Source organism: Haliotis rubra, unplaced genomic scaffold, assembly GCF_003918875.1.
Source record: "Haliotis rubra isolate DU_JTF1 unplaced genomic scaffold, ASM391887v1 Scf172, whole genome shotgun sequence".
NCBI classification, from domain to species: domain Eukaryota; kingdom Metazoa; phylum Mollusca; class Gastropoda; order Lepetellida; family Haliotidae; genus Haliotis; species Haliotis rubra.
The window spans coordinates 1615102-1636838 of record NW_025765692.1 but is presented as its reverse complement, the minus strand read 5'-3'; the positions used below and the strand labels follow the sequence as shown (position 1 = coordinate 1636838).

At 39.1% G+C, this 21737-nt stretch overlaps 1 protein-coding gene across 1 annotated transcript; it reads left to right on the top strand.

Annotated features, from left to right (window-relative positions):
* The first annotated feature begins 2067 nt into the window (after nucleotides 1-2067).
* Nucleotides 2068-4174, top strand: LOC124272698. Its single transcript, XM_046707883.1, has 2 exons — nucleotides 2068-2304; nucleotides 3849-4174. The coding sequence occupies exons 1-2, from the start codon at nucleotides 2204-2206 to the stop codon at nucleotides 4099-4101; spliced, it is 354 nt and encodes a 117-aa protein (XP_046563839.1). The 5' UTR covers nucleotides 2068-2203; the 3' UTR covers nucleotides 4102-4174.
* The last annotated feature ends 17563 nt before the right edge of the window (nucleotides 4175-21737 follow it).

Genomic DNA, 21737 nt, shown 5'->3' with positions numbered 1-21737 from the left:
AGTTGTTTTCCTATGTAAATTCATCGAAGCTGTCTTGGATGAGATTCTTGGACATCACAAATGAACTTAAAAGGAAAACATTGCATTTTTTACTTCATTTCCTCACTGTCAAATCAAGGCATATTTCACCATGCTTCTCCAGCTGAGATATTATATACATCAATAATGTTTTGCGATTGGCCTCTGATAAGTTCTCAGAGAAAATACAGGCTATATCATTTGATGACATCACCATTTGTAAAGATATTGATTTTTATTCCACGTGGTTTAATAGAGGTGCCAGCGAAGTACTAGAAAACTACCTATTACTGGAGCAACTCCAATACACTTTTGAACTTGATGTCATCTCCCTTCATTATCAAGGGTTAGTTCAGGCTATAAAGAAATACCGAGATAAGTTAAAAGTAGGTATACCAACATATTTTGCTCTACTGGATGATAATCCTGTTGCCAGGAAACTATTGTCAGTTACGAAAGGTGCAAAGTGCTATTATTTTATTTTGAATGCATGTGACACTTACCTTAGATTTACACATGATGACGTCATGTTCACCTGCACGTCATGACTAAGGCTTGCTGGAAACTGTCATGTTTGCACGAAATTCATAACACGTTGTGAATGGAATCACCATTTTTTAAATCAACATACAGTCATACAACTTGATTGCCAAATAATATCCCCAAAAAATTTTTTGATTAACCTAAACACACCCCAGACTGTTTCATCAGCTGGGACACTGTTTACACAACTGCTGCTGCCGGCGTTCAGGCTTACCGAACAGTACAGGGCATGTTATTTCCCCGTCAACATCGACTGAATCGTCTACGTTGGGCAAGGAGACGATGACAACGTCGCAACTGGTCACCATATCTGTGGTGTTTTGGTAACAGAATAGGACAGCATTTTATTCTCATAAATCATACAAAATGATATAGAGAACATACACTCGTTTATAATATATACAATAGCATAGAAGTAGAAATATTGGTTTAGATTTGACTAACGGTGATAGTTTAAACAAGAATGGAGTATAATCTGATTTCATAAGTGAGACAAATTTGTCCATGTGTGAATTATTACAAAATAAGAGGGAAGTATATTCTAAGGTTCAACATTTAGATGTTTACATGATAAAATAACGTGAAACTCGTCACAAATAGCATTATTTTTACAAACTATACATGTTCTGTTTTCCAGATTAATATGAAACCATCTTCCCGCTTTAATGGGTAATCTATGTTATGACGTTCTTAATTTTGTTAACCAGATACAAAATTAGATGGGAGATGTAAAATATAAGGTTCTAAAGTGAGTGAAGTTATATAAATGATGGTATTTTCCTTCAGATGAATTTCGAGCATCGGCATGCCATGATTGTCTGAACTGGTCAATTATTGAAATTTTGTCATAATGTTTCTACCAGTGGATGCTAGGGAAAGTTTGAGATTTCCAAATATCAGAGAGCCCGACGTTTTGAAGAATATTTTGACTACTTTTAAAAATCAGCATAGAAGGGGGCAACAATGCATAATGTTTGTGACTTGTAAGTCACAATCAAAACGTTTTTCAAAACATGTACGTTGCTTTTTTAAATACGTCAATCTATGTTTATGGAAAGGACTGTTTAAGTTGGACAACCTTTCATTAATACATCGGACATTTTATGTCAATATGTTACACACAACACTGAGAGCTTTTGAACGTAATGCAGAAGTATAATGATAAAACAATCACACTCGACTGATCAAAATGATCTCCAGTGAATGGGCGTGGCTTGGTTTGGTTTGAAAATGCACGTATTCAGCTACAGTGTCAGGTGATATACAGATGTTACGACAAGTTCACGCTAGTCCATTACAGTGTGACACGCACTGACACGTACTAAGTTGTGTGTCGTGTGATGTTCCATGGTAGATATTACACTTGTGCGATGTGCACAGACAACGCCCCTGCAAACTCACAACTCCCTAATGGTTTAAAAAATAAACAATTCCCTAATGGTTTAAAAAGTTTAAAAATCCACGAACTAGTGTCATACATCCTGCATGGCTTCGACAACTCCATTGTCATGCTTATCTGTCCGTACATCTAAATAGCATTTACACGTTAGTACTTTTAGTGTAAGTGTTGACATTACTCCAACTTTCCTATAAAGTACAGCTGAAATACAGAACAATCACCAAACCCTTGGTTCCACTGACAATGGCGCGGAACCTTCAGATTGCCGTGTTGATCCTCGTCGTCGTCGTCCTCCTCGCTCCAGCAGAAGGCGCTTTCGGCCATACTACTTCATGCAGCTCCAGGTGAGTGAAGTGACGGTTAACACTATAAAATAACTGTCATTTTGTACACTACTTATCTAGTATTTCGACATTTTTATTAGAGATAAAAGAAATATGTTCGTTCACTTACAATTTTCTGGTATGCAACGACGGGCACAATAATCCTGCATCTCGCTTACCTATCACGTACCACAGCCATATTGTAATAGTCTCAGTTCTTTAAGACATACAATTCTTTGTCTCTGAAAAGAAGATCAGATTTTGTCCAAACAGTGAAAATGACGTTTCCCGACCTCCCGACACAGATCCTCAACTTCTCTTACTCGCCATCTCCACATTGCTAACCTTGACCTTGCCAAGGGAGTATCCTTAAAATAACTGGTTTCCACGTCGAGTCCTATACCAGTGACACTGGCATGTTCTTTGGGCTCGATTCGGCAACATTTTCAACTGTCACGCTCTTCCATCAGTAACTTATACTGATCAAATATAATGGTAGAGCGTTGTTTAGTTGAGGTGGAGACCCGTCATGACAGATGTGTGCTGTGCACGTTTGCACACGTCTATTTGATGGCTCTCTTGTGAAGCGTGTGAAGCCTTATGATGGAAACAAGGCATTGCACAGTTTTGATTAAAGGGCCAATGATGTCGGACATAGTCTCCAGGTCAGTGATGATTCTGTCAATGGCTCTGTACTGCTGGGTGGTGCAGACATGACTGTCAAATCACATCCAATCAGCACAGACCCAGTGTTTCAAGGGACGGCTCCCTGAACGACCACTGCATCTACTGCAGTGTGTTGAGACGACGATTACCCATGCAGTGTCCTTACCTTGGATAAAACAGCTTACTTGAAAATTGAAACTTTCTTTTTGCTGCTCAGACTGCCGTTTTACAAATAAGGCATAAATTAACACGCTGGTAGAAGCCACATTTTCGCCATGTTAACGCTATAGTCAGAGACCACAGGTAATTGTACGCCAATTGCACACGGACGTAAAACTACACCAGCAAACTGAATCGCCTGTAGTTCATTATTCCATGTTTAAACGCACGTTACCCACAACTAGTATCTTCCCACTCGAAAGCAGCAATGTCCATTCTTGCGCCCTTAAGGCATGGAGTATTTTCTATATATCATAGTGATCTCGCAGGGATGCATGGCAGATTGGCTACGGCTCGTACATACGTTTATGTCGTGATGAGGACACCAAGGTGTCGCGAATATGAATTGAGGGAAGATTAAAAGTCATCGTTGCTAGTAAATTGTTTAAAACAGATTCCCATGAACGGTTTTAGCATATCAGAAGATAAATGAGAATATCTTGAAACACTGACTGAATCCGAACCAACACCCAAACAACACGTACGTACGTACTATACAGATACGTCACCGTATTTGGCGAGTTGATGTTGACAGTCAATATCTTGCTTTGTAGGGGCAGTGGGGTAGCCTAGTGGTTAAAGCGTTCAGTCTGGTGTCCCCAGCGTGATATTGCTGGAATATTGCTAAAAGCGGCATACAACTAAAGTCATTCACTAACTCACTCTGGCTTTGTCCACAGCTGTAACTGCAGCGCCCTCTGCGGTAAGATGGTCGTGAAGAATTTTGGGACGATCTACCGGTGTACCTCCTGCTCGGGCTGCGTGTCGGCGTGTGCCTCTCGCTGTGCCAGTAAAGTGGCCCGCTGGTCCAGATACTACTGTGGAGGCAGCTCGCGAGGGGAAAGCATCAAACCCTACTACAGAGTGTATTCATACTACAAAGGCTATTACTCCAGGTCCTATGTCTGTGGATACTACAGATATCACGGCTAGGTGACACACTGATTCCTGAGTCCGGCCAGCCCTAATGTCTTCCTGAATTCAGAAATAAACCTGCAAATGATCAGTGAAGGTGTACAGTGTTTTGAATCAAATAAGCTACATTAGATGACTAAAGTAAGTGGGCCTTATATAAACTAGGTTTGTGACATCTCATTAAACTAGCAACATGATATTTGTCCTTCGTCAATGTTTTCTCATATCATAAACAAGTCCCATACCTGTTGACGGGAGAAGCAGCGGCATGCCACAATACCCTCTCAATAGCGTGTGTGACTACTAATTGCGTTCAAACAGGCGAAGACACCAGGTCAGATAATTAAAAACAGCCTGAGCAGTGCTATTCCAAATGTCAACCAACTTACGATTGATTGCTGAAAAATCTGGGCCTACGGTAAAACAGTCTAGGTCCATCTTATCTAGTGTTAGTCATGTTCTGTATTGGAGGCGTAGGTCCATGGAGAAACATGTTTTGTATTGGCCGTGGGTGACGTAGTTGGGTTGCCTGGTTACAGCACGTTCACTATGTGGGCGGACATTGTCCAACTGCAACGTGACGTTACATCCCCACATTAGAGGCGACTAACGGGATCGGGGTCAGGCTCGCTGACTTGGTTGACTCATGTTATCGTATCTCAATTGCGTAGATCGATGCTCATACTTTTGGTCACTGGATTGTCTGGTCCAGACTCGATTATTTACAGACCGCCGCCATACAGCTGGAATATTGCTGAGTGCGGTGTAAAACTAAACTCTCTCACTCACTCACTCACTCACCCTACTTACTACTCGCACTGAATTTAATCTCACTTAAAAACAGCAACAAGAAATCGAAGTTTGCAATTTATAATTTGTGAAGCAATGACATAGGCACGTGCTAAGTACAAACGTTCGATTTTTAACCAGGCTGATAACTTATTGGACAATATCGTGGTCGACATGGGGTCAAACTAGAGAATTCACGATCAGTGGGTCCATTCGGGAAACACAGCAAAGCGTGAACAGAAGTCTTAATAGCGAGTTTGTCCACCTCTTGATAGAATACATGCAAACACACGTCTTCTGTCTGAAGTTGTGAGGCGTCTGATGATGTCAGCTGGGATTCACCTCCATTCTTCGACAAGGGCTTGAGTCATGTGCTGTACTGTAACTGGTGGATTCTGTCTCCGTTGAATAACTCTATCAAGGTGGCCCCATACGTGCTCGATTGGCGACATGTCAGGAGAGCGTGCAGGCCATGGCAGGACGTTGACGTTGTTTGCGTGAAAGAAGTTCTGGACAACTCGAGCGACCATGTCTGTCTGTCAGCAGCGTTCCTCGGTACGGTCGGTAGGCCCTGATACCATAGGCCTGTAGTCTCCTTGACACTATCCTTCGACTCACTGGGTGACCGAGTGCTGTTGACGCTGATGACGTTACTGTCAGGAAGCGGTTTCTAAGGTGTAAGTCCTCAGGTGGCGGTCTTCCTGCGCAGTTGTCAACCGGGGTCTGCCTGTCTGGGGCCTGTCTGAGGTCTGACCAGTCTGTTGGTAACGCCGACGAAGGTTCCTGACGGTCACGACGGAGCAATTGAAGGTTCTTGCAACGTGACCCTTTGTAGCGCCCATTTGCAGCATTCCGACGGCCCTCTCTCGTTCTGCTGAAGTTAACCTCGGCATTGTAAAGTAGTTTTCTGCTGAAGTACGATCTGCTCTGTGCTGTGAGGTGGTTTTATACCTTGCATGCACGTGCAATTTACCCTTACTTGCAAAACACGTGCATTTTGCAGTTTACGATGCAAAGTTGTTAAGAGGTGCGTTTTGAGCGCTGATGTTGGTCAGAATCGAACCCTTGTTGTTGGCAATAACTATGGGGCAATTTGCATTTGATTATATTTTCTTATGTTAATATTATGAAAAGTTTTGCAAGAGAAAGTTTCTTTTGCCCATCAGTATAGTTTTAAAAGAGATCAAACATTGATTGCACTTCACCAACGCTTCTCTGCTGCTTTGTATTTCTTAATTACAATGAATGCTCCCCTCACTACTCCCCCATGCTGTATTATATACTTTTTCTGTGTAGTTCAAGAAGGAGGTGAGTGAGTATCCTATCAAACACGAAAACATCCAAATGCGCCGTGGATTGACATGCACGTGGAAATTGTTTATCATGACTTATAAGCCGAGGGGATGTCTCCATGAATATGTTTTTAAAGATACATTTCAAACTTCAAAATAAATGTATTTTCACTTAACTTTTGTACATACCAGCCGTAATGCCTGTACATACCGGAGGGCGGCACTTGTAATGCCATCGGTTGGCAGCACCGTGAAATCTGACGTCAGCTTTACTAATGTTTACTTTTTCTACTTGAAAATGGTAGAAATGGTAGAAGTGATCACGTGACAGAACACACACCGGACATGGGGGTGTCACACACAAGCAGGTTGTCGGACAATGAGCCATCAGCGTCGACGTAGTCGTTAAAGAGGCTTCTGTTTCCGTCAGTCACCTGGGGCGCTGTCTTTAAATATCTATAGTAGCCATTTCTATAATCACAGATATAACGCAGTGTTGTGCAAGGTCCATGACATGTAGACAGAGCATGAGAGTACGGGACCTATACCCGACAAACAAAGAAACTTCATACTTGGAGATTATAATTGAAAATGAGTGGCACAAGGTAGTTAATATTGGCGAAAACCATAATGGCTAGGTCTAACGTTAATTCATGCAGCAGGCTCTTTAGCGAAAACGCATTCTTGCCCGTGTGCGGAGTCACGTGACCACAATTCCGTGTGCCTTACCACCAACATATGTGCGAAATTTGGCTGTTGAACGTGAACGTGCAGTTGGCATGCTCGAGGCTGGCCAGTCTACCGTGGCTGTTGAACGTGAACGTGCAGTTGGCATGCTCCAGGCTGGCCAGTCTACCGTGGCTGTTGCACGTGTCATAAGAATCAGTAGACGGACAACTCACAACCTGAGGATACGTGTAACGCGTTGTATAGGGTCACGTTGCTGCCCAGACTATGCGAAACCGATTTGCACGCTGCCTAACCTCGTGTCCGTCCTTACGATTCTGAGCCTGTTAAACCGTAGGCTAATAAACGCCTGCGCTGGGTACAATTGCACCCGCAGATAGCTAAATTTGCTGCAAAATGGAGTGGCCATCGAGATCATCTGACCTCAGTCCCATCGAACACGTATGGGATGCTCTTGGAAGAAATCGTCGTACCTTGAGAGGTCAACCCCAGAATGTTCAAAAGCTGAGCGCCATTTATTACATCAAAGGCGCAGGCCTCGTCTTCGTAGCTGCGAGTTGTTTCCTTCTTTTGTACTCATACTGACTCACATTGTGTACTTATACATTGTGTACTCACACTGACTCACATTGTGTGCTCATACTGACTCACATTGTGTGCTTATACATTGTGTACTCATACTGACTCACATTGTGTACTGATACATTGTGTGCTCACACTGACTCACATTCTGTACACACACAGAAACACATTGTGTACTTATACATTGTGTACTCATACTGACTCACATTGTGAACTGATACATTGTGTGCTCACACTGACTCACATTCTGTACACACACAAAAACACATTGTGTGCCCACACTGACTCACATTCTGTACTCACACAGAAACACATTGTGTACTTATACATTGTGTACTCATACTGACTCACATTGTGTACTGATACATTGTGTGCTCACACTGACTCACATTCTGTACACACACAGAAACACATTGAGTACTTATACATTGTGTACTCACAATGACTCACAATGTGTACTTATACATTGTGTACACACACTGACTCACATTGTGTATTTGTAGATTGTGCACACATACTGACTTACATCATGTACTCATACTGACTCACATTTTGTACTTATACATTGTGTACTCACACTGACTCACATTCTGTCCTCATACATTGCGTACTCACACTGACATGCATTGTGTACTTATACATTGTGTACTCACACTGACTCACATGGTGTACTCATACCTTATGTACTCACACCGACTCACATTCTGTACTCAAACAGAAACACGTTGTGTACTTATACATTGTTTACTCATAGTGACTCATATTGTATACTGATACATTGTGTGCCCACACTGACTCACATTCTGTACTCACACAGAAACACATTGTGTACTAATACTGACTCACATTCTGTACTCACACAGAAACACATTGTGCACTCACACTGACTCACATTGTGTGCTTATACATTGTGTACTCATCCTGACTCACATTCTGTACTGACACTGACCCACATTGTGTACTTATCCATTGTGTACTCACACTGACTCACATTATGTACTCACACTGACTCATACTGTATACTCACACTGATTCACATTATGTAATGATACTAACATGCATTGTGTACTCATACTGACATGCATTGTGTACTCATACATTCTGTACTCACACTGACTCACATTGTGTGCTCATACTGACTCACATTGTGTGCTTATACATTGTGTACTCATACAGACTCACATTGTGTACTTATACATTGTGTACTCATACTGACTCACATTGTGTACTGATACATTGTGTGCTCACACTGACTCACATTCTGTACTCACACAGAAACACATTGAATACTTATACATTGTGTACTCATACTGACTCACATTGTGTTCTGATACATTGTGTGCTCACACTGACTCACATTCTGTACTCAAACAGAAACACGTTGTGTACTTATACATTGTTTACTCATAGTGACTCATATTGTATACTGATACATTGTGTGCCCACACTGACTCACATTCTATACTCACACAGAAACACATTGTGTACTAATACTGACTCACATTCTGTACTCACACAGAAACACATTGTGCACTCACACTGACTCACATTGTGTGCTTATACATTGTGTACTCATCCTGACTCACATTCTGTACTGACACTGACCCACATTGTGTACTTATCCATTGTGTACTCACACTGACTCACATTATGTACTCACACTGACTCATACTGTATACTCACACTGATTCACATTATGTAATGATACTTGTGTGCACATGCATTGTGTACTCATACTGACATGCATTGTGTACTCACATACTCATGACTCACATTGTGTGCTCATACTCACACTGACTCACATTGTGTATTACATACATTGCTCATACATGACTCACATTGTGTGCTTCTATACATTGTGTACTCATACAGACTCACATTGTGTACTTGCACATTGTGTATCATACATTGTGTACTCATGACTGACTCACATTGTGTACTTACTCACATTGTGAACTTATTATTTTTTCATCATACTGACTCACATTATGTAATGATACTAACATGCATTCTGTGTTCACACTGACATGCATTCTGAACTCATACATTCTGTTCCTCTGACTCACATTGTGTGCTTATACATTGTGTACTCATGTTGTGCTTATTGTGTGCTCATACTGACTTCACAGTGTGTACTCATAATTATTCACATTGTCTGTTTGTACATGTGTACTCATACTGGTCTCACATTCTGTACTTCCTATACATTGTGTGTCACACAGAAACACATGTGTACTTATACATGTGTCCTGTGTACTCCTAAACATTGTGTGTGTGTGTCCTGCTATACATTGTGTGTGTGTGTGTGTCATACATTGTGTGACTCACACATGTGTACTTTATACATTGTGTGCCTGTCACATTCATTACTCACACTCACCTCACATTGTGTGTGTGTACTTTCATGTTCTGTAGTTGTCACACAGAAACATATGTGTGCCAGATATGTACCATACTGACTCCACACATTGTGTGCTTTTCTTACTCATGTGTGTGTGTGTGTCTGTGTGTAATACATTGTGTGTGTGCTGTTGTGTGTGAGTAGTTATACATTGTACACCACACACTGTGTGTGTACTCATACTACTGTGTGCTGATACATTGTGTGTGTGTGCATTGTGTGTGTTGTGTGCTCACATTGTGTATTGTGTGTGTGTGTGTTTTGTGTGTGTGTACTGTTGTGTGTCATACTGTGTCTCATCACATTGTGTGTGTGTATGTGTGCATTGTGTACTCACACTGACTGGTACTCTAACATTGTCACATGTTACTTACTGACTCACATTGTGTACTGTAATGAATCCTCATTGGACTTTTATACATTGTGCTCACTCTCTGAACTCACACAGAAACACATTGTGTATTATACATTATGTACTCATGAATTCTCACATTGTCTGTCACTTACATTGTGTCTCATACTGACCTCACATTGTGTTGTGCACTGTGACTCACATTGTGTACTTATACATGTGACTCACATTATAAACATCCCCAATTCCTGACTCACATTGTGGCACTTATACATTGTGTGTAATCATACTGATCTTCTACATGTGTGCTCTCATTGTGTACATTGCATGTGCATTTCCTATACATTGTGTGTCTGACTCACATTCATTACTCACACTCACCTCACATTGTCTGTTTATACATTGTGTAAATTCATACTCATTCACATTCTGTACTGTCACACAGAGAAACACATTGTGTACTTGTATACATTATGTACTCATCCTGGACTCACATTGAGTAGTTATACATTGTACACTCAATATTCGACCCAATACTGTGTACTCTATACATTGTGTACTAATACTGACTCCATTGTGTGTACTCTATACATTGTGTTCGAATACTGACCTACATTGTGTGTTATACATTGTGCTCACACTGACCTCACATTGTGTATTTGTAACATTGTGTACTGATACTGACTCACATTGTGTACTCATACTGACTCACATTATGTACTCATGCATATGTACTTATTCATCTTTATCTCATAGTGACTCACATTGTGTACACACACTGACTCACATTATGTACGCTTACTGACTCGCATTGTATGCTCATACTGTCTCACATTCTGTACTTATACAATGTGTACTCATAATGACTCACATTGTGTATTAATACTGACTCACATTGTGTAGTCATACATTGTGTACTCATACTGACTCACATTTTGTACTTATGCATTGTGTACTCATGCTGACTCACATTGTGTACTAATACTGACATGCACTGTGTACACATACCTTGTGCACTCATAGTGACTCACATTGAGTACTTATACATCGTGTACTCATCCTGACCCACATTGTGTACTTATACATTGTGTTCTCATACTGACTCACAGTATGTACTCATGCTCACTCACATTCTCTGTTTATACATTGTGTACTCATACTCACTCACATTATGTACTCACATAGAAACACATTGTGTACTTATACATTATGTACTCATACTGACTCACATTGTGTGCTTACACATTGTGTACTCATACTGACTCACATTGTGTACTTAAACATTGTGCACTCACACTGACTCACATTGTGTACTTATACATTGTGTACTCATACTGACTGACATTGTGTACTCATACCTTATGTACTCATACTGACTCACATTATGTACTCATACTCACTCACATTGTCTGTTTATACATTGTGTACTCATACCCACTCACATTGTGTGCTCACACTGACTCATGATGTGTGCTTACACATTGTGTTGTCACGCTGACTCACATTGTGTGATTGTACACTCATTGACCCACATTGTAAAAATTTATACATTAAAATGCATACTAACTCACATTGTGTACTGATACATTGTGTACGCTCATTGACCACCCATTGTGTACTTATACATTGTGTAATGAATACTAACTCACATTGTGTACTTCTATACATTGGGTACCACACTGGACTCACATTATGTATTTGTACAATGTACTGACTCACATTCACATTGTACTCATACTCGACTACACATTATAAAAATTCCACACTAACTCACATTGACTGTTTATACATTGTGTACTCATACTCATTCACATTCTGAACTCACACAGAAACACATTGTGTACTTATACATTATGTACTCATACTGACTCACATTGTCTGCTTACTCATTGTGTACTCATACTGACTCACATTGTGTACTTAAACATTGTGCACTCACTCTGACTCACATTGTGTACTTATACATTGTGTACTATACTGACTCACATTGTTCGCTTACCTCATTGTGTGTACTCATACTCTGGACTCACATTGTCTCTAAACACTGTGCACTCACTCTTGACTCATTGTGTACTTATACATTGTGGGCACCATACTCTCCACCTCACATTGTGTGCTTTCAAACATTGTGTACTCATACCTGGGACTCACATTGAGTAGTTATACATTGTACACTCACACTGACCCACATTGTGTACTTATACATTGTGTACTCATACTGACTCTCATTGTGTACTGATACATTGTGTACGAATACTAACTCACATTGTGTACTTATGCATTGTGTACTCACACTGACTCACATTGTGTATTTGTACATTGTGTACTCATACTGACTCACATTGTGTACTCATGCATATGTACTTATTCATCTTTATCTCATAGTGACTCACATTGTGTACACACACTGACTCACATTATGTACGCCTACTGACTCGCATTGTATGCTCATACTGTCTCACATTCTGTACTTATACAATGTGTACTCATAATGACTCATATTGTGTATTAATACTGATTTACATTGTGTAGTCATACATTGTGTACTCATACTGACTCACATTTTGTACTTATGCATTGTGTACTCATGCTGACTCACATTGTGTACTAATACTGACATGCACTGTGCACACATACCTTTGTGCACTCAGTAGTGACTCACATTGAGTACTTATACATCGTGTACTCATCCTGACCCACATTGTGTGTACTTATACATTGTGTTCTCATATCGGGACTCTCACAGCATGTACTCATGCTCACTTACATTGTTCGTTTATACATTGTGTACTCATACTCACTCTTCACATTATGTACTCACACAGGAAACACATTGTGTATCACTTATACACATTATGTACTCATACTGATCACATGAAAAGCTTACACATTGTGTGCCTATACTGACTCACATTGTGTACTTAAACATTGTGCACTCACACTGACTCACATTGTGTACTTATACATTGTGTACTCATACTGACTGACATTGTGTACTCATACCTTATGTACTCATACTGACTCACATTATGTACTCATACTCACTCACATTGTCAGTTTATACATTGTGTACTCATACCCACTCACATTGTGTGCTCACACTGACTCACATTGTGTGCTTACACATTGTACACTCACACTGACCCACATTGTGTACTTATACATTGTGTACGCATACTAACTCACATTTTGTACTTATACCTTGTGTAACCATACAGACTCACATTATGTACTCATACATATGTACTTATACATTTTTAACTCATAGTAACTCACATTGTGTACTCACACTGACTCACATTATGTACTGTTACTGACTCGCATTGTATGCTCATACTGTCTCACATTCTGTACTTATACAATGTGTACTCATCTTGACTCACATTGTGTATTTATACTGATTCACATTGTGTAGTCATACATTGTGTACTCATACTGACTCACATTTTGTACTTTTACATTGTGTACTCATGCTGACTTACATTGTGTACTAATACTGACATGCACTGTGTACTCATACATTGTGCGCTCATAGTGACTCACATTGAGTACTTATACATAGTGTACTCACACTGACTCACATTGTGTACTTATACGTCGTGTACTCATCTTGACCCACATTGTGTACTGATACATTGTGTACTCGTACTGACTCACATTGTGTACTTATACATTGTGTACTCATACTGACTCACATTGTGTACTTATACATTTTGTACCCATACAGACTCACATTGTGTGCTTATATATTGTGTACTCACACTGACTCACATTGTGTACTTATACATTGTGTGCTCATACTGACTCACATTGTGTGCTGATACATTTTGTACTGACACTGACTCACATTGTGTACTTATATATTGTACGCTCATACTGACTCACATTGTGTGCTTATACATTGTGTGATCATACTTACTCAGATTGTGAACTTATACATTTTGTACTCATACCGAGTCACATTGTGTACTGATGCATTGTGTACTCATACTGATTTGCATTGTGTGCTTATATATTGTGTACTCATACTGACTCACTTTGTGTGCTTATACATTGTGTACTCATATTGACTCACATTGTGTACTTCTACATTGTGTACTCACACTGACTGACATTGTGTACTTATACATTGTGTACTCACACTGACTCACATTGAGTACTCATACTGACTCACATTGTGTACTCATATTGACTCACATCGTGTGCTGATGCTTTGTGTACTCATACTGACTCACATTTTGTACTGATACAGACTCACATTGTGTACATATACATTGTGTTCTCGTACTAACTCACAGTGTGTGCTTATACTTTGTGTGCTCACATTGACTCACATTGTGTACTCATGCTGACTCACTTTGTGTGCTTATACATTTTGTACTGATACAGGCTCATACTGACACATTGTACATATACATTGACTACTGTACATACTCACACACATATACATTGTGTTCATACTGACTCACATTGTGTACTTATACATTGTGTACTCATACTGACTCACATTGTGTACTTATACATTGTGTACTCATACTGACTCACACTGTGTACTCATACTGTCTCACACTGTGTACTCATGCTTTCTCACACTGTGTACTCATACTGTCTCACATTGTGTACTTATACATTGTGTACTCATACTGACTCACATTGTGTGCTTATACATTGTGTACTCATACTGACTCACATGTGTACTTATACATTGTGTGCTCATACTGACTCACAGTATGTACTCATAATTATTCACATTGTCTGTTTATACATTGTGTACTCATACTGTCTCACACTGTGTACTCATACTGTCTCACACTGTGTACTCATACTTTCTCACATTGTGTACTCATACTGTCTCACATTGTGTACTCATACTGTCTCACACTTTGTACTCATACTGTCTCAAACTGTGTACTCATACTGTCTCACACTGTGTACTCATACTGTCTCACACTGTGTACTCATACTGTCTCACATTGTGTACTCATACTGTCTCACACTTTGTACTCATACTGTCTCAAACTGTGTACTCATACTGACTCACATTGTGTACTCATACTGTCTCACATTGTGTACTCATACTGTCTCACACTTTTGTACTCATACTGTCTCAAACTGTGTACTCATACCTGTCTCACACTGTGTACTCATACTGTCTCACACACTGTGTACTCATACTGTCTCACATTGTGTACTCATACTGTCTCACACTTTGTACTCATACTGTCTCAAACTGTGTACTCATACTGACTCACATTGTGTACTCATACTGTCTCACATTGTGTATCATACTGTCTCACACTGTGTACTCATACTGTCTCACATTGTGTACTCATACTGTCTCACATTGTGTACTCATACTGTCTCACACTGTGTACTCATACTGTCTCACATTGTGTACTCATACTGTCTCACACTGTGTACTCATACTGACTCACATTGTTTGCTCATACTGACTCACATTGTGTACTCATATTGACTCACACTGTGTACTCATACTGACTCACATTGTGTACTCATACATTGTGTACTCGAACTGACTCGCATTGTGTACTCATACTGACTCACATTGTTTGTTCATACTGTCTCACATTTTGTACTCATACATTGTGTACTCGAACTGTCTCACATTGTGTACTCATACCAACGCGCATATGTACAGACAATCTGTCACAGAAACACACGCTGCATGATCAAATGCACCAGTCAAACAATCCCATTTTTAACTATTTGTAGTTCATAAATAAATGTTGACACTGACACATACAGAAACTTGTAATTTGACATCATACTAATCTTGCAGTAATCAGTGATATGTTTGAACAGTTAAGTATAAGCGTCGATCTCACGAAGATGATTTTAATCACATAAACGTTTTGACACTATAGTTTGCACACCTGTGTCAGACGTAGCCTCACATCGTACAGTCAGCATCAATTTACAGTGTCAGTGTAGACAGCGCACAATAATATAAACACGTTAAACCGGTAATTATTTGAGAAGAATATCAGAAAGTTCAATGTAACCCCAAACTGTAGCAAAATGACGACAGGAAGTTATTTTCTGATCTTTTTGATAAGATATCAATGAGTTATAGCTAATGGAGGTCTCGGAGGAAGAACAGTTTCAATTTGGGGCTCAATTCTACAAATCATCCGCTGTATTGCAAACATTGTTTTTTCAGAACGAATCCCTGCTGACCTCAACCCTGGATGAAACAACTACCTGTGTGCTGAACAAGGTGAGAAAATGCAGTCACAGATGATTATCTAGTGTATGCGGCAGATGTACATACAGGTGTATTTCAGGGTCGTCAGTTCGGTACGTGACAACATACACCTAGGTGTTCAATCTGTCCAGCATCTGTCGATTCAGATGTGTGCGTCATCATAGCGCGACAACAGGAGAGACATATCCTGTATCTAACACTTTATAAAACTAAAGGCTACCCAGACCAACCTTTCGTCGCAACATTTAAGGGACACGAATATTCTTTTAAACAACGTGAAAGTTACAATATCATATCTAACAGAAAACGCGCACGTGTCCCCATTAGCAACAAATGTGTGTTTATCCTGAATATATAGACTCTTTTTTATGCCCAGTTTGTTTTACCATTTACAGAGTCTAAAACTAACATATACTCATAGAAAAAGAATAAGGGAACACATGAAAGTGTTCCTTTATTTATTTCCAGAATTTCACCCACAGTGCAATACATACCTTGTGAAGAAACATGGAAAAGAATAAAGAAACACTTGTACTTTCATGTGTTCTTTTATTCGTTTCCATGAGCTTATTATAACATTTCTTTACAAATCTAGAATCGGGCATTTTACATATTTTACACCAATATTTAACATCTTTTTTTATATATACACATATAAATTGGATAACGGCCACGAATCTGATCACTTTCCTATCACGTGTGAATTAAACATAAACACTAAATGCAGTGACTCAACAAATGAGATACCAATTCAACCTTATACAAAGTTTGTGTGGAATGATATCTTTCGGGAGAATTTTGAAAAACTTATTGCTGATGATGTTTCTAAGTCAACGATAGAGGATATTAACAATTTGTTGTGTGTTGATATTGATAGTGCTGTCGATATGATCTCGTGTCTCTATGCGCGGGCTGCAGATGGGATGAGCAGACGACACGGGTCACTTGACTCGACCGAGAGTCAGCCTGCCTGGTGGGACAAGCAGTGCGAGTCAGCGAAGCGTGACAAGTACCGGGCTCTCGACAAGTTCAGATTGACAGACGCTTCAATGGATTTTCGAAAATATCAACAAATGAAACGTGTCTTTAAATCAACATGCAAACTTAAGAAATCCTCTCATCAGTTACATATTAAAGAGAAGTTCCATAACATTCGTGACAACCCTGAGGAATTGTGGAAAGCTATTAAATCAATTAAAGGTACTTCTTCGTCTACCAACAAAATCAGTGGCACCGAGTGGTTTATCTATTTCGAACACTTGCTAAACTCTGTAACAACGGATTCAACCATTATTGATGACATAACAAACGACCTATCAGATCATGACTCACATTGTAATGATTGTAACCAACTATTTCCTTATCAACTCAACGACGAAATAACACTGCGTGAAGTCACAGATACTATACGGAATCTTAAATGCCGAAAAGCTCCAGGCTGGGATGGTCTTTCATCAGAGTTATTGAAACATTCTGTCAATCACATTTCAGTTAGTCTGACATACCTTTTTAATGAAATATTGGCAACTGGCAATTTCCCAATAACATGGTGCAAAGCTATCATCTGTCCACTACACAAGAATGGTTCTTTATCCGATGCAAATAATTACAGAGGAATTTCGCTCCTGCCGGTAATTGGAAAGATTTTCACTAAAATATTAAATCAGCGACCTCAACAGTGGATCACAGAAAACAACATCATTCATGAGAATCAGGCAGGTTTTAGGAAAGGGTATAGTACAGTTGACAACATGTTCTCTCTCTACGGTATGATCGCGAAATACTTGTCTAAATCAACTGGAGGGAGAATGTACGTCTTCTTTATTGACTTCTCTAAGGCTTTCGATAGCGTCAATCATACATTACTGTGGCAACGGCTTATCAAATATGGAATACATGGGAACATCTTGAAAGTTTTAAGAAATATGTACTCTAAGCTTCAGTCGTGTGTCCGTACAGATAAAGGGCTTACGGATTTTTTCCAGTGCTGTGTTGGTACACGCCAAGGTTGTATGGTCAGTCCACTGTTGTTCATTTTATACATCAACGAACTAGTCACTGAGATGTCAACGTCTAACTGTAAAGGAATATTTATGTCAGAGGAATTCCCTAATGTACGTTCCCTGCTCTACGCCGATGATGTTGCTAACGCCGTGGACTCTGCCGGAAAACTACAGGACCAAATCAATCGTGTCAGTAATTTTTGTACAAAATGGGGATTGACGTTGAATATGCAGAAATCCAAAATCGTTGTATTCCGTAAAGGTGGATATTTACGTTCATATGAAAAATGGTACTAACGAGGATCCCAAATAGAAACTGTCTCGTATTATAAGTATCTCTGACTTCATTTTACACCCAAACTAGTGTGGACAAGATCGAGACAGGTGTTAGCACAGCAGGCGGAGAAAGTATGTCTACACATATACAGACTTCACTATATGTGTGGCGGATTACAGATCACCACTGCAATGAGGATTTTCGACAGCATGGTCCTTCCAATACTTACATACGGCGCCGAGCTCTGGGGATATGAGGTGGTAGAACAAATTGAGAGGGTACAGACAAAGTTCATCAAACGAATTCTACATCTGCCTTTGACAACCTGCAATGATGCGGTGCTCGGCGAAAGTGGACGACCTCTATTATATGTTTCTTATGTAACTAAATGTGTTAAATATCGGGCCAAAATAATCAACATGAATGACGACAGATTACCGAAGCAAACCTATCTTATGCTATATGGATTAGACAACGTCAACAGATCTTCTTGGGCCACAAAAATCAAACATATCTTATTCCAGTTTGGATTCGGGTACGCTTGGGTTATGCAAGATATTGGACATATTGATATTTTCATGTCTGAGTTCAAACAAAGAGTGTCTGACTACAATATTCAACGATGGCAGGCTTCAATAGCATCTAACTCCAAGTTGACAGCTTATTCAACTTACAAAACAGTTCTGCATGCGGAATCCTCTAATCTCACAAATCAGTTCCCCGCCATTGAAGCAAGCGTTAACCAGATTCAGATGTGGCTGCCACCAGCTAATGATCGAAATGGGGAGACGTTTGGGCATAGACATCGAGAACCGTTTATGTAGATACTGCCTTCGATATAATATCCAGCTTGTCGAAAACGAGTACCATTTTATCCTTGTCTGCTGTGCCTTCACCGACTTAAGAAAGCAGTATATTGAGTATAAATACTATAGTAACCCCTCATTTGAAACATTTGTTCGACTTATGTCTTCAAATTATCAACTTACTTCTGTGAATTTGTCTAAATACTTATATTTTGCTTTGAAATTGTATGAATCACTCCATTTGTAATCACAATATTGAAATATTTTGTACTGTGGGCCTGTGGCCTAGAAAAACGTAAATAAAACGACTCTATTGTGATAACGGCCACATTCTTTCCCTAACTACATGGTTCGAAGTCGATCTTTTGACATTTAAAAACAGTTTACACAAAAACATGTACAGCTTCGAATTCTTTGAATTTATCCACTCCCCATATTTCAGCTCCATTCAGAAGAGTTGGACTAATTATGGTATCAAATATCTTTTAAAAATATATCATAAGGAAGTGGATTAAACATGTAAAGAGATTTTGGAATGCCATATGCAATTTTCTTAGCTTTCAATGCAGCGTTATTCACATGGGGGAGACCAAGATAGAGAACGTGCAAATAAAATACCCAAATATTTGTAAGATGAAACAGTTTCCGAAACAAATCCATTGAACTGCCATTTTTCATATTTTGATAATTCACAACCACAAATTAAAAAATAGTATTTACTCTTTTGGATTTGGCTTTATGTGGAACAACAGCAAAATATACACTAAACGCCAAAAGAAACGTTACCCACCTGCCTTAGTGACGGAGGTACCTATCTTCAGCTGGCGTTGTGATGCGTGGACGTCCACTTCTTGGTCTGTCTACGGTGACCCAGTCTGACTGAAGCCCTGAATAAGTCTTAGAACCGTGATACGGTGGCATCCGAGGGCGTTGGCAGCAGCATTGTATGTCGACCCCATCTGCTCCATAACAATGGCTCTTTCTCTCTCTTCAGCTGTTAATCGTGGCATATTTCTCGTACTTGTGTATCATATACATTCTAGTATCTGTTCATACCCTATAGAATCATTCCACATGTGAAATGAATGCAAATACCGCTTGAATATTGCTGCGTTTTGGCGATTGATATTACTATGTGTACACAAAAAATGGAAAAACGTTACTTTGCAAGCAAAAATGTTAACAAAGCTAATTTTAGATGTTCCTAAACACTTTTTCACAAAACCAAAGACACTTTTTACTTGTTTACACAAATGAAAATCAGCAGAAAATGTGTTAAAAGACTGTAATCATAGGAATGATTAGTTTCTAATTTTACACTCTCAGTTGTTTCTTTTTTTAACAGTTGAAAAATGGTGACTTGAAATGGTTATCTTTGTCTCAAAGCAGAATTTTATTTCAACGTTTCTTTTGGACATCTAAATCACTGTTGTTTGTTTATGTCGACATGAACGAAAATAAGACAATTAAAATTCTTCTAAAAAGGATGCATTTCACCTAAATATGAATGCATTTGAGAATTTATTTTCGTGATTTGCATAAAGCTGTGTTGTTAAGCTTTCTTGTAAAATAATACCTTCTAACATATCTTTGATAGTTTTTCAGTAATTCATAAAGGTAGGAGGGTAACGTTTCTTTTGGCGTGTAGTGTATATACCCCCCTTTCAAAAGTTTAGACTCACTTAAAACACTCACTAGATGTTATGGATGTATATATGGTTACATCGAAGAATTCGCCAATTTTCACTGATTTTTATCGTTTATCGTACTTATGACAATAATCTTTTCAACATTACCAATTTGTTGTACAATACATCAGTTCATGTGTAAACAGTACCTTTAAGCAATATGGAATATTTTGCAAAATTTAGTTTAGAACATTTGTCTGAAGTAATTGGCTATCTTTACACAAGTGAGTCTAAAGTTTGAAAGGAAGTATATAATGTTGATAAATTCACATCAGAATTTGATTTTAGACTAAGAGAACGTTATGAACAAAAATGGCACACGTCGCTTGTAAACAGTCCTAAATTTTCACTTTATTTTTGTATTAAAATCTCATTTAGTGTTAAATTTTATATAACAGATTTATCAATTTCAAAATTCCGATCGACCCTCGCTAAATTCAGATGTTCTGCACACCGCCTCCAAATTGAAACCAGTTGATATATTAATCAAGCCAGATCGATAGATTATGTTTTGTATGTAAAGATAACTTTATTGAAAATTAATTTCATTT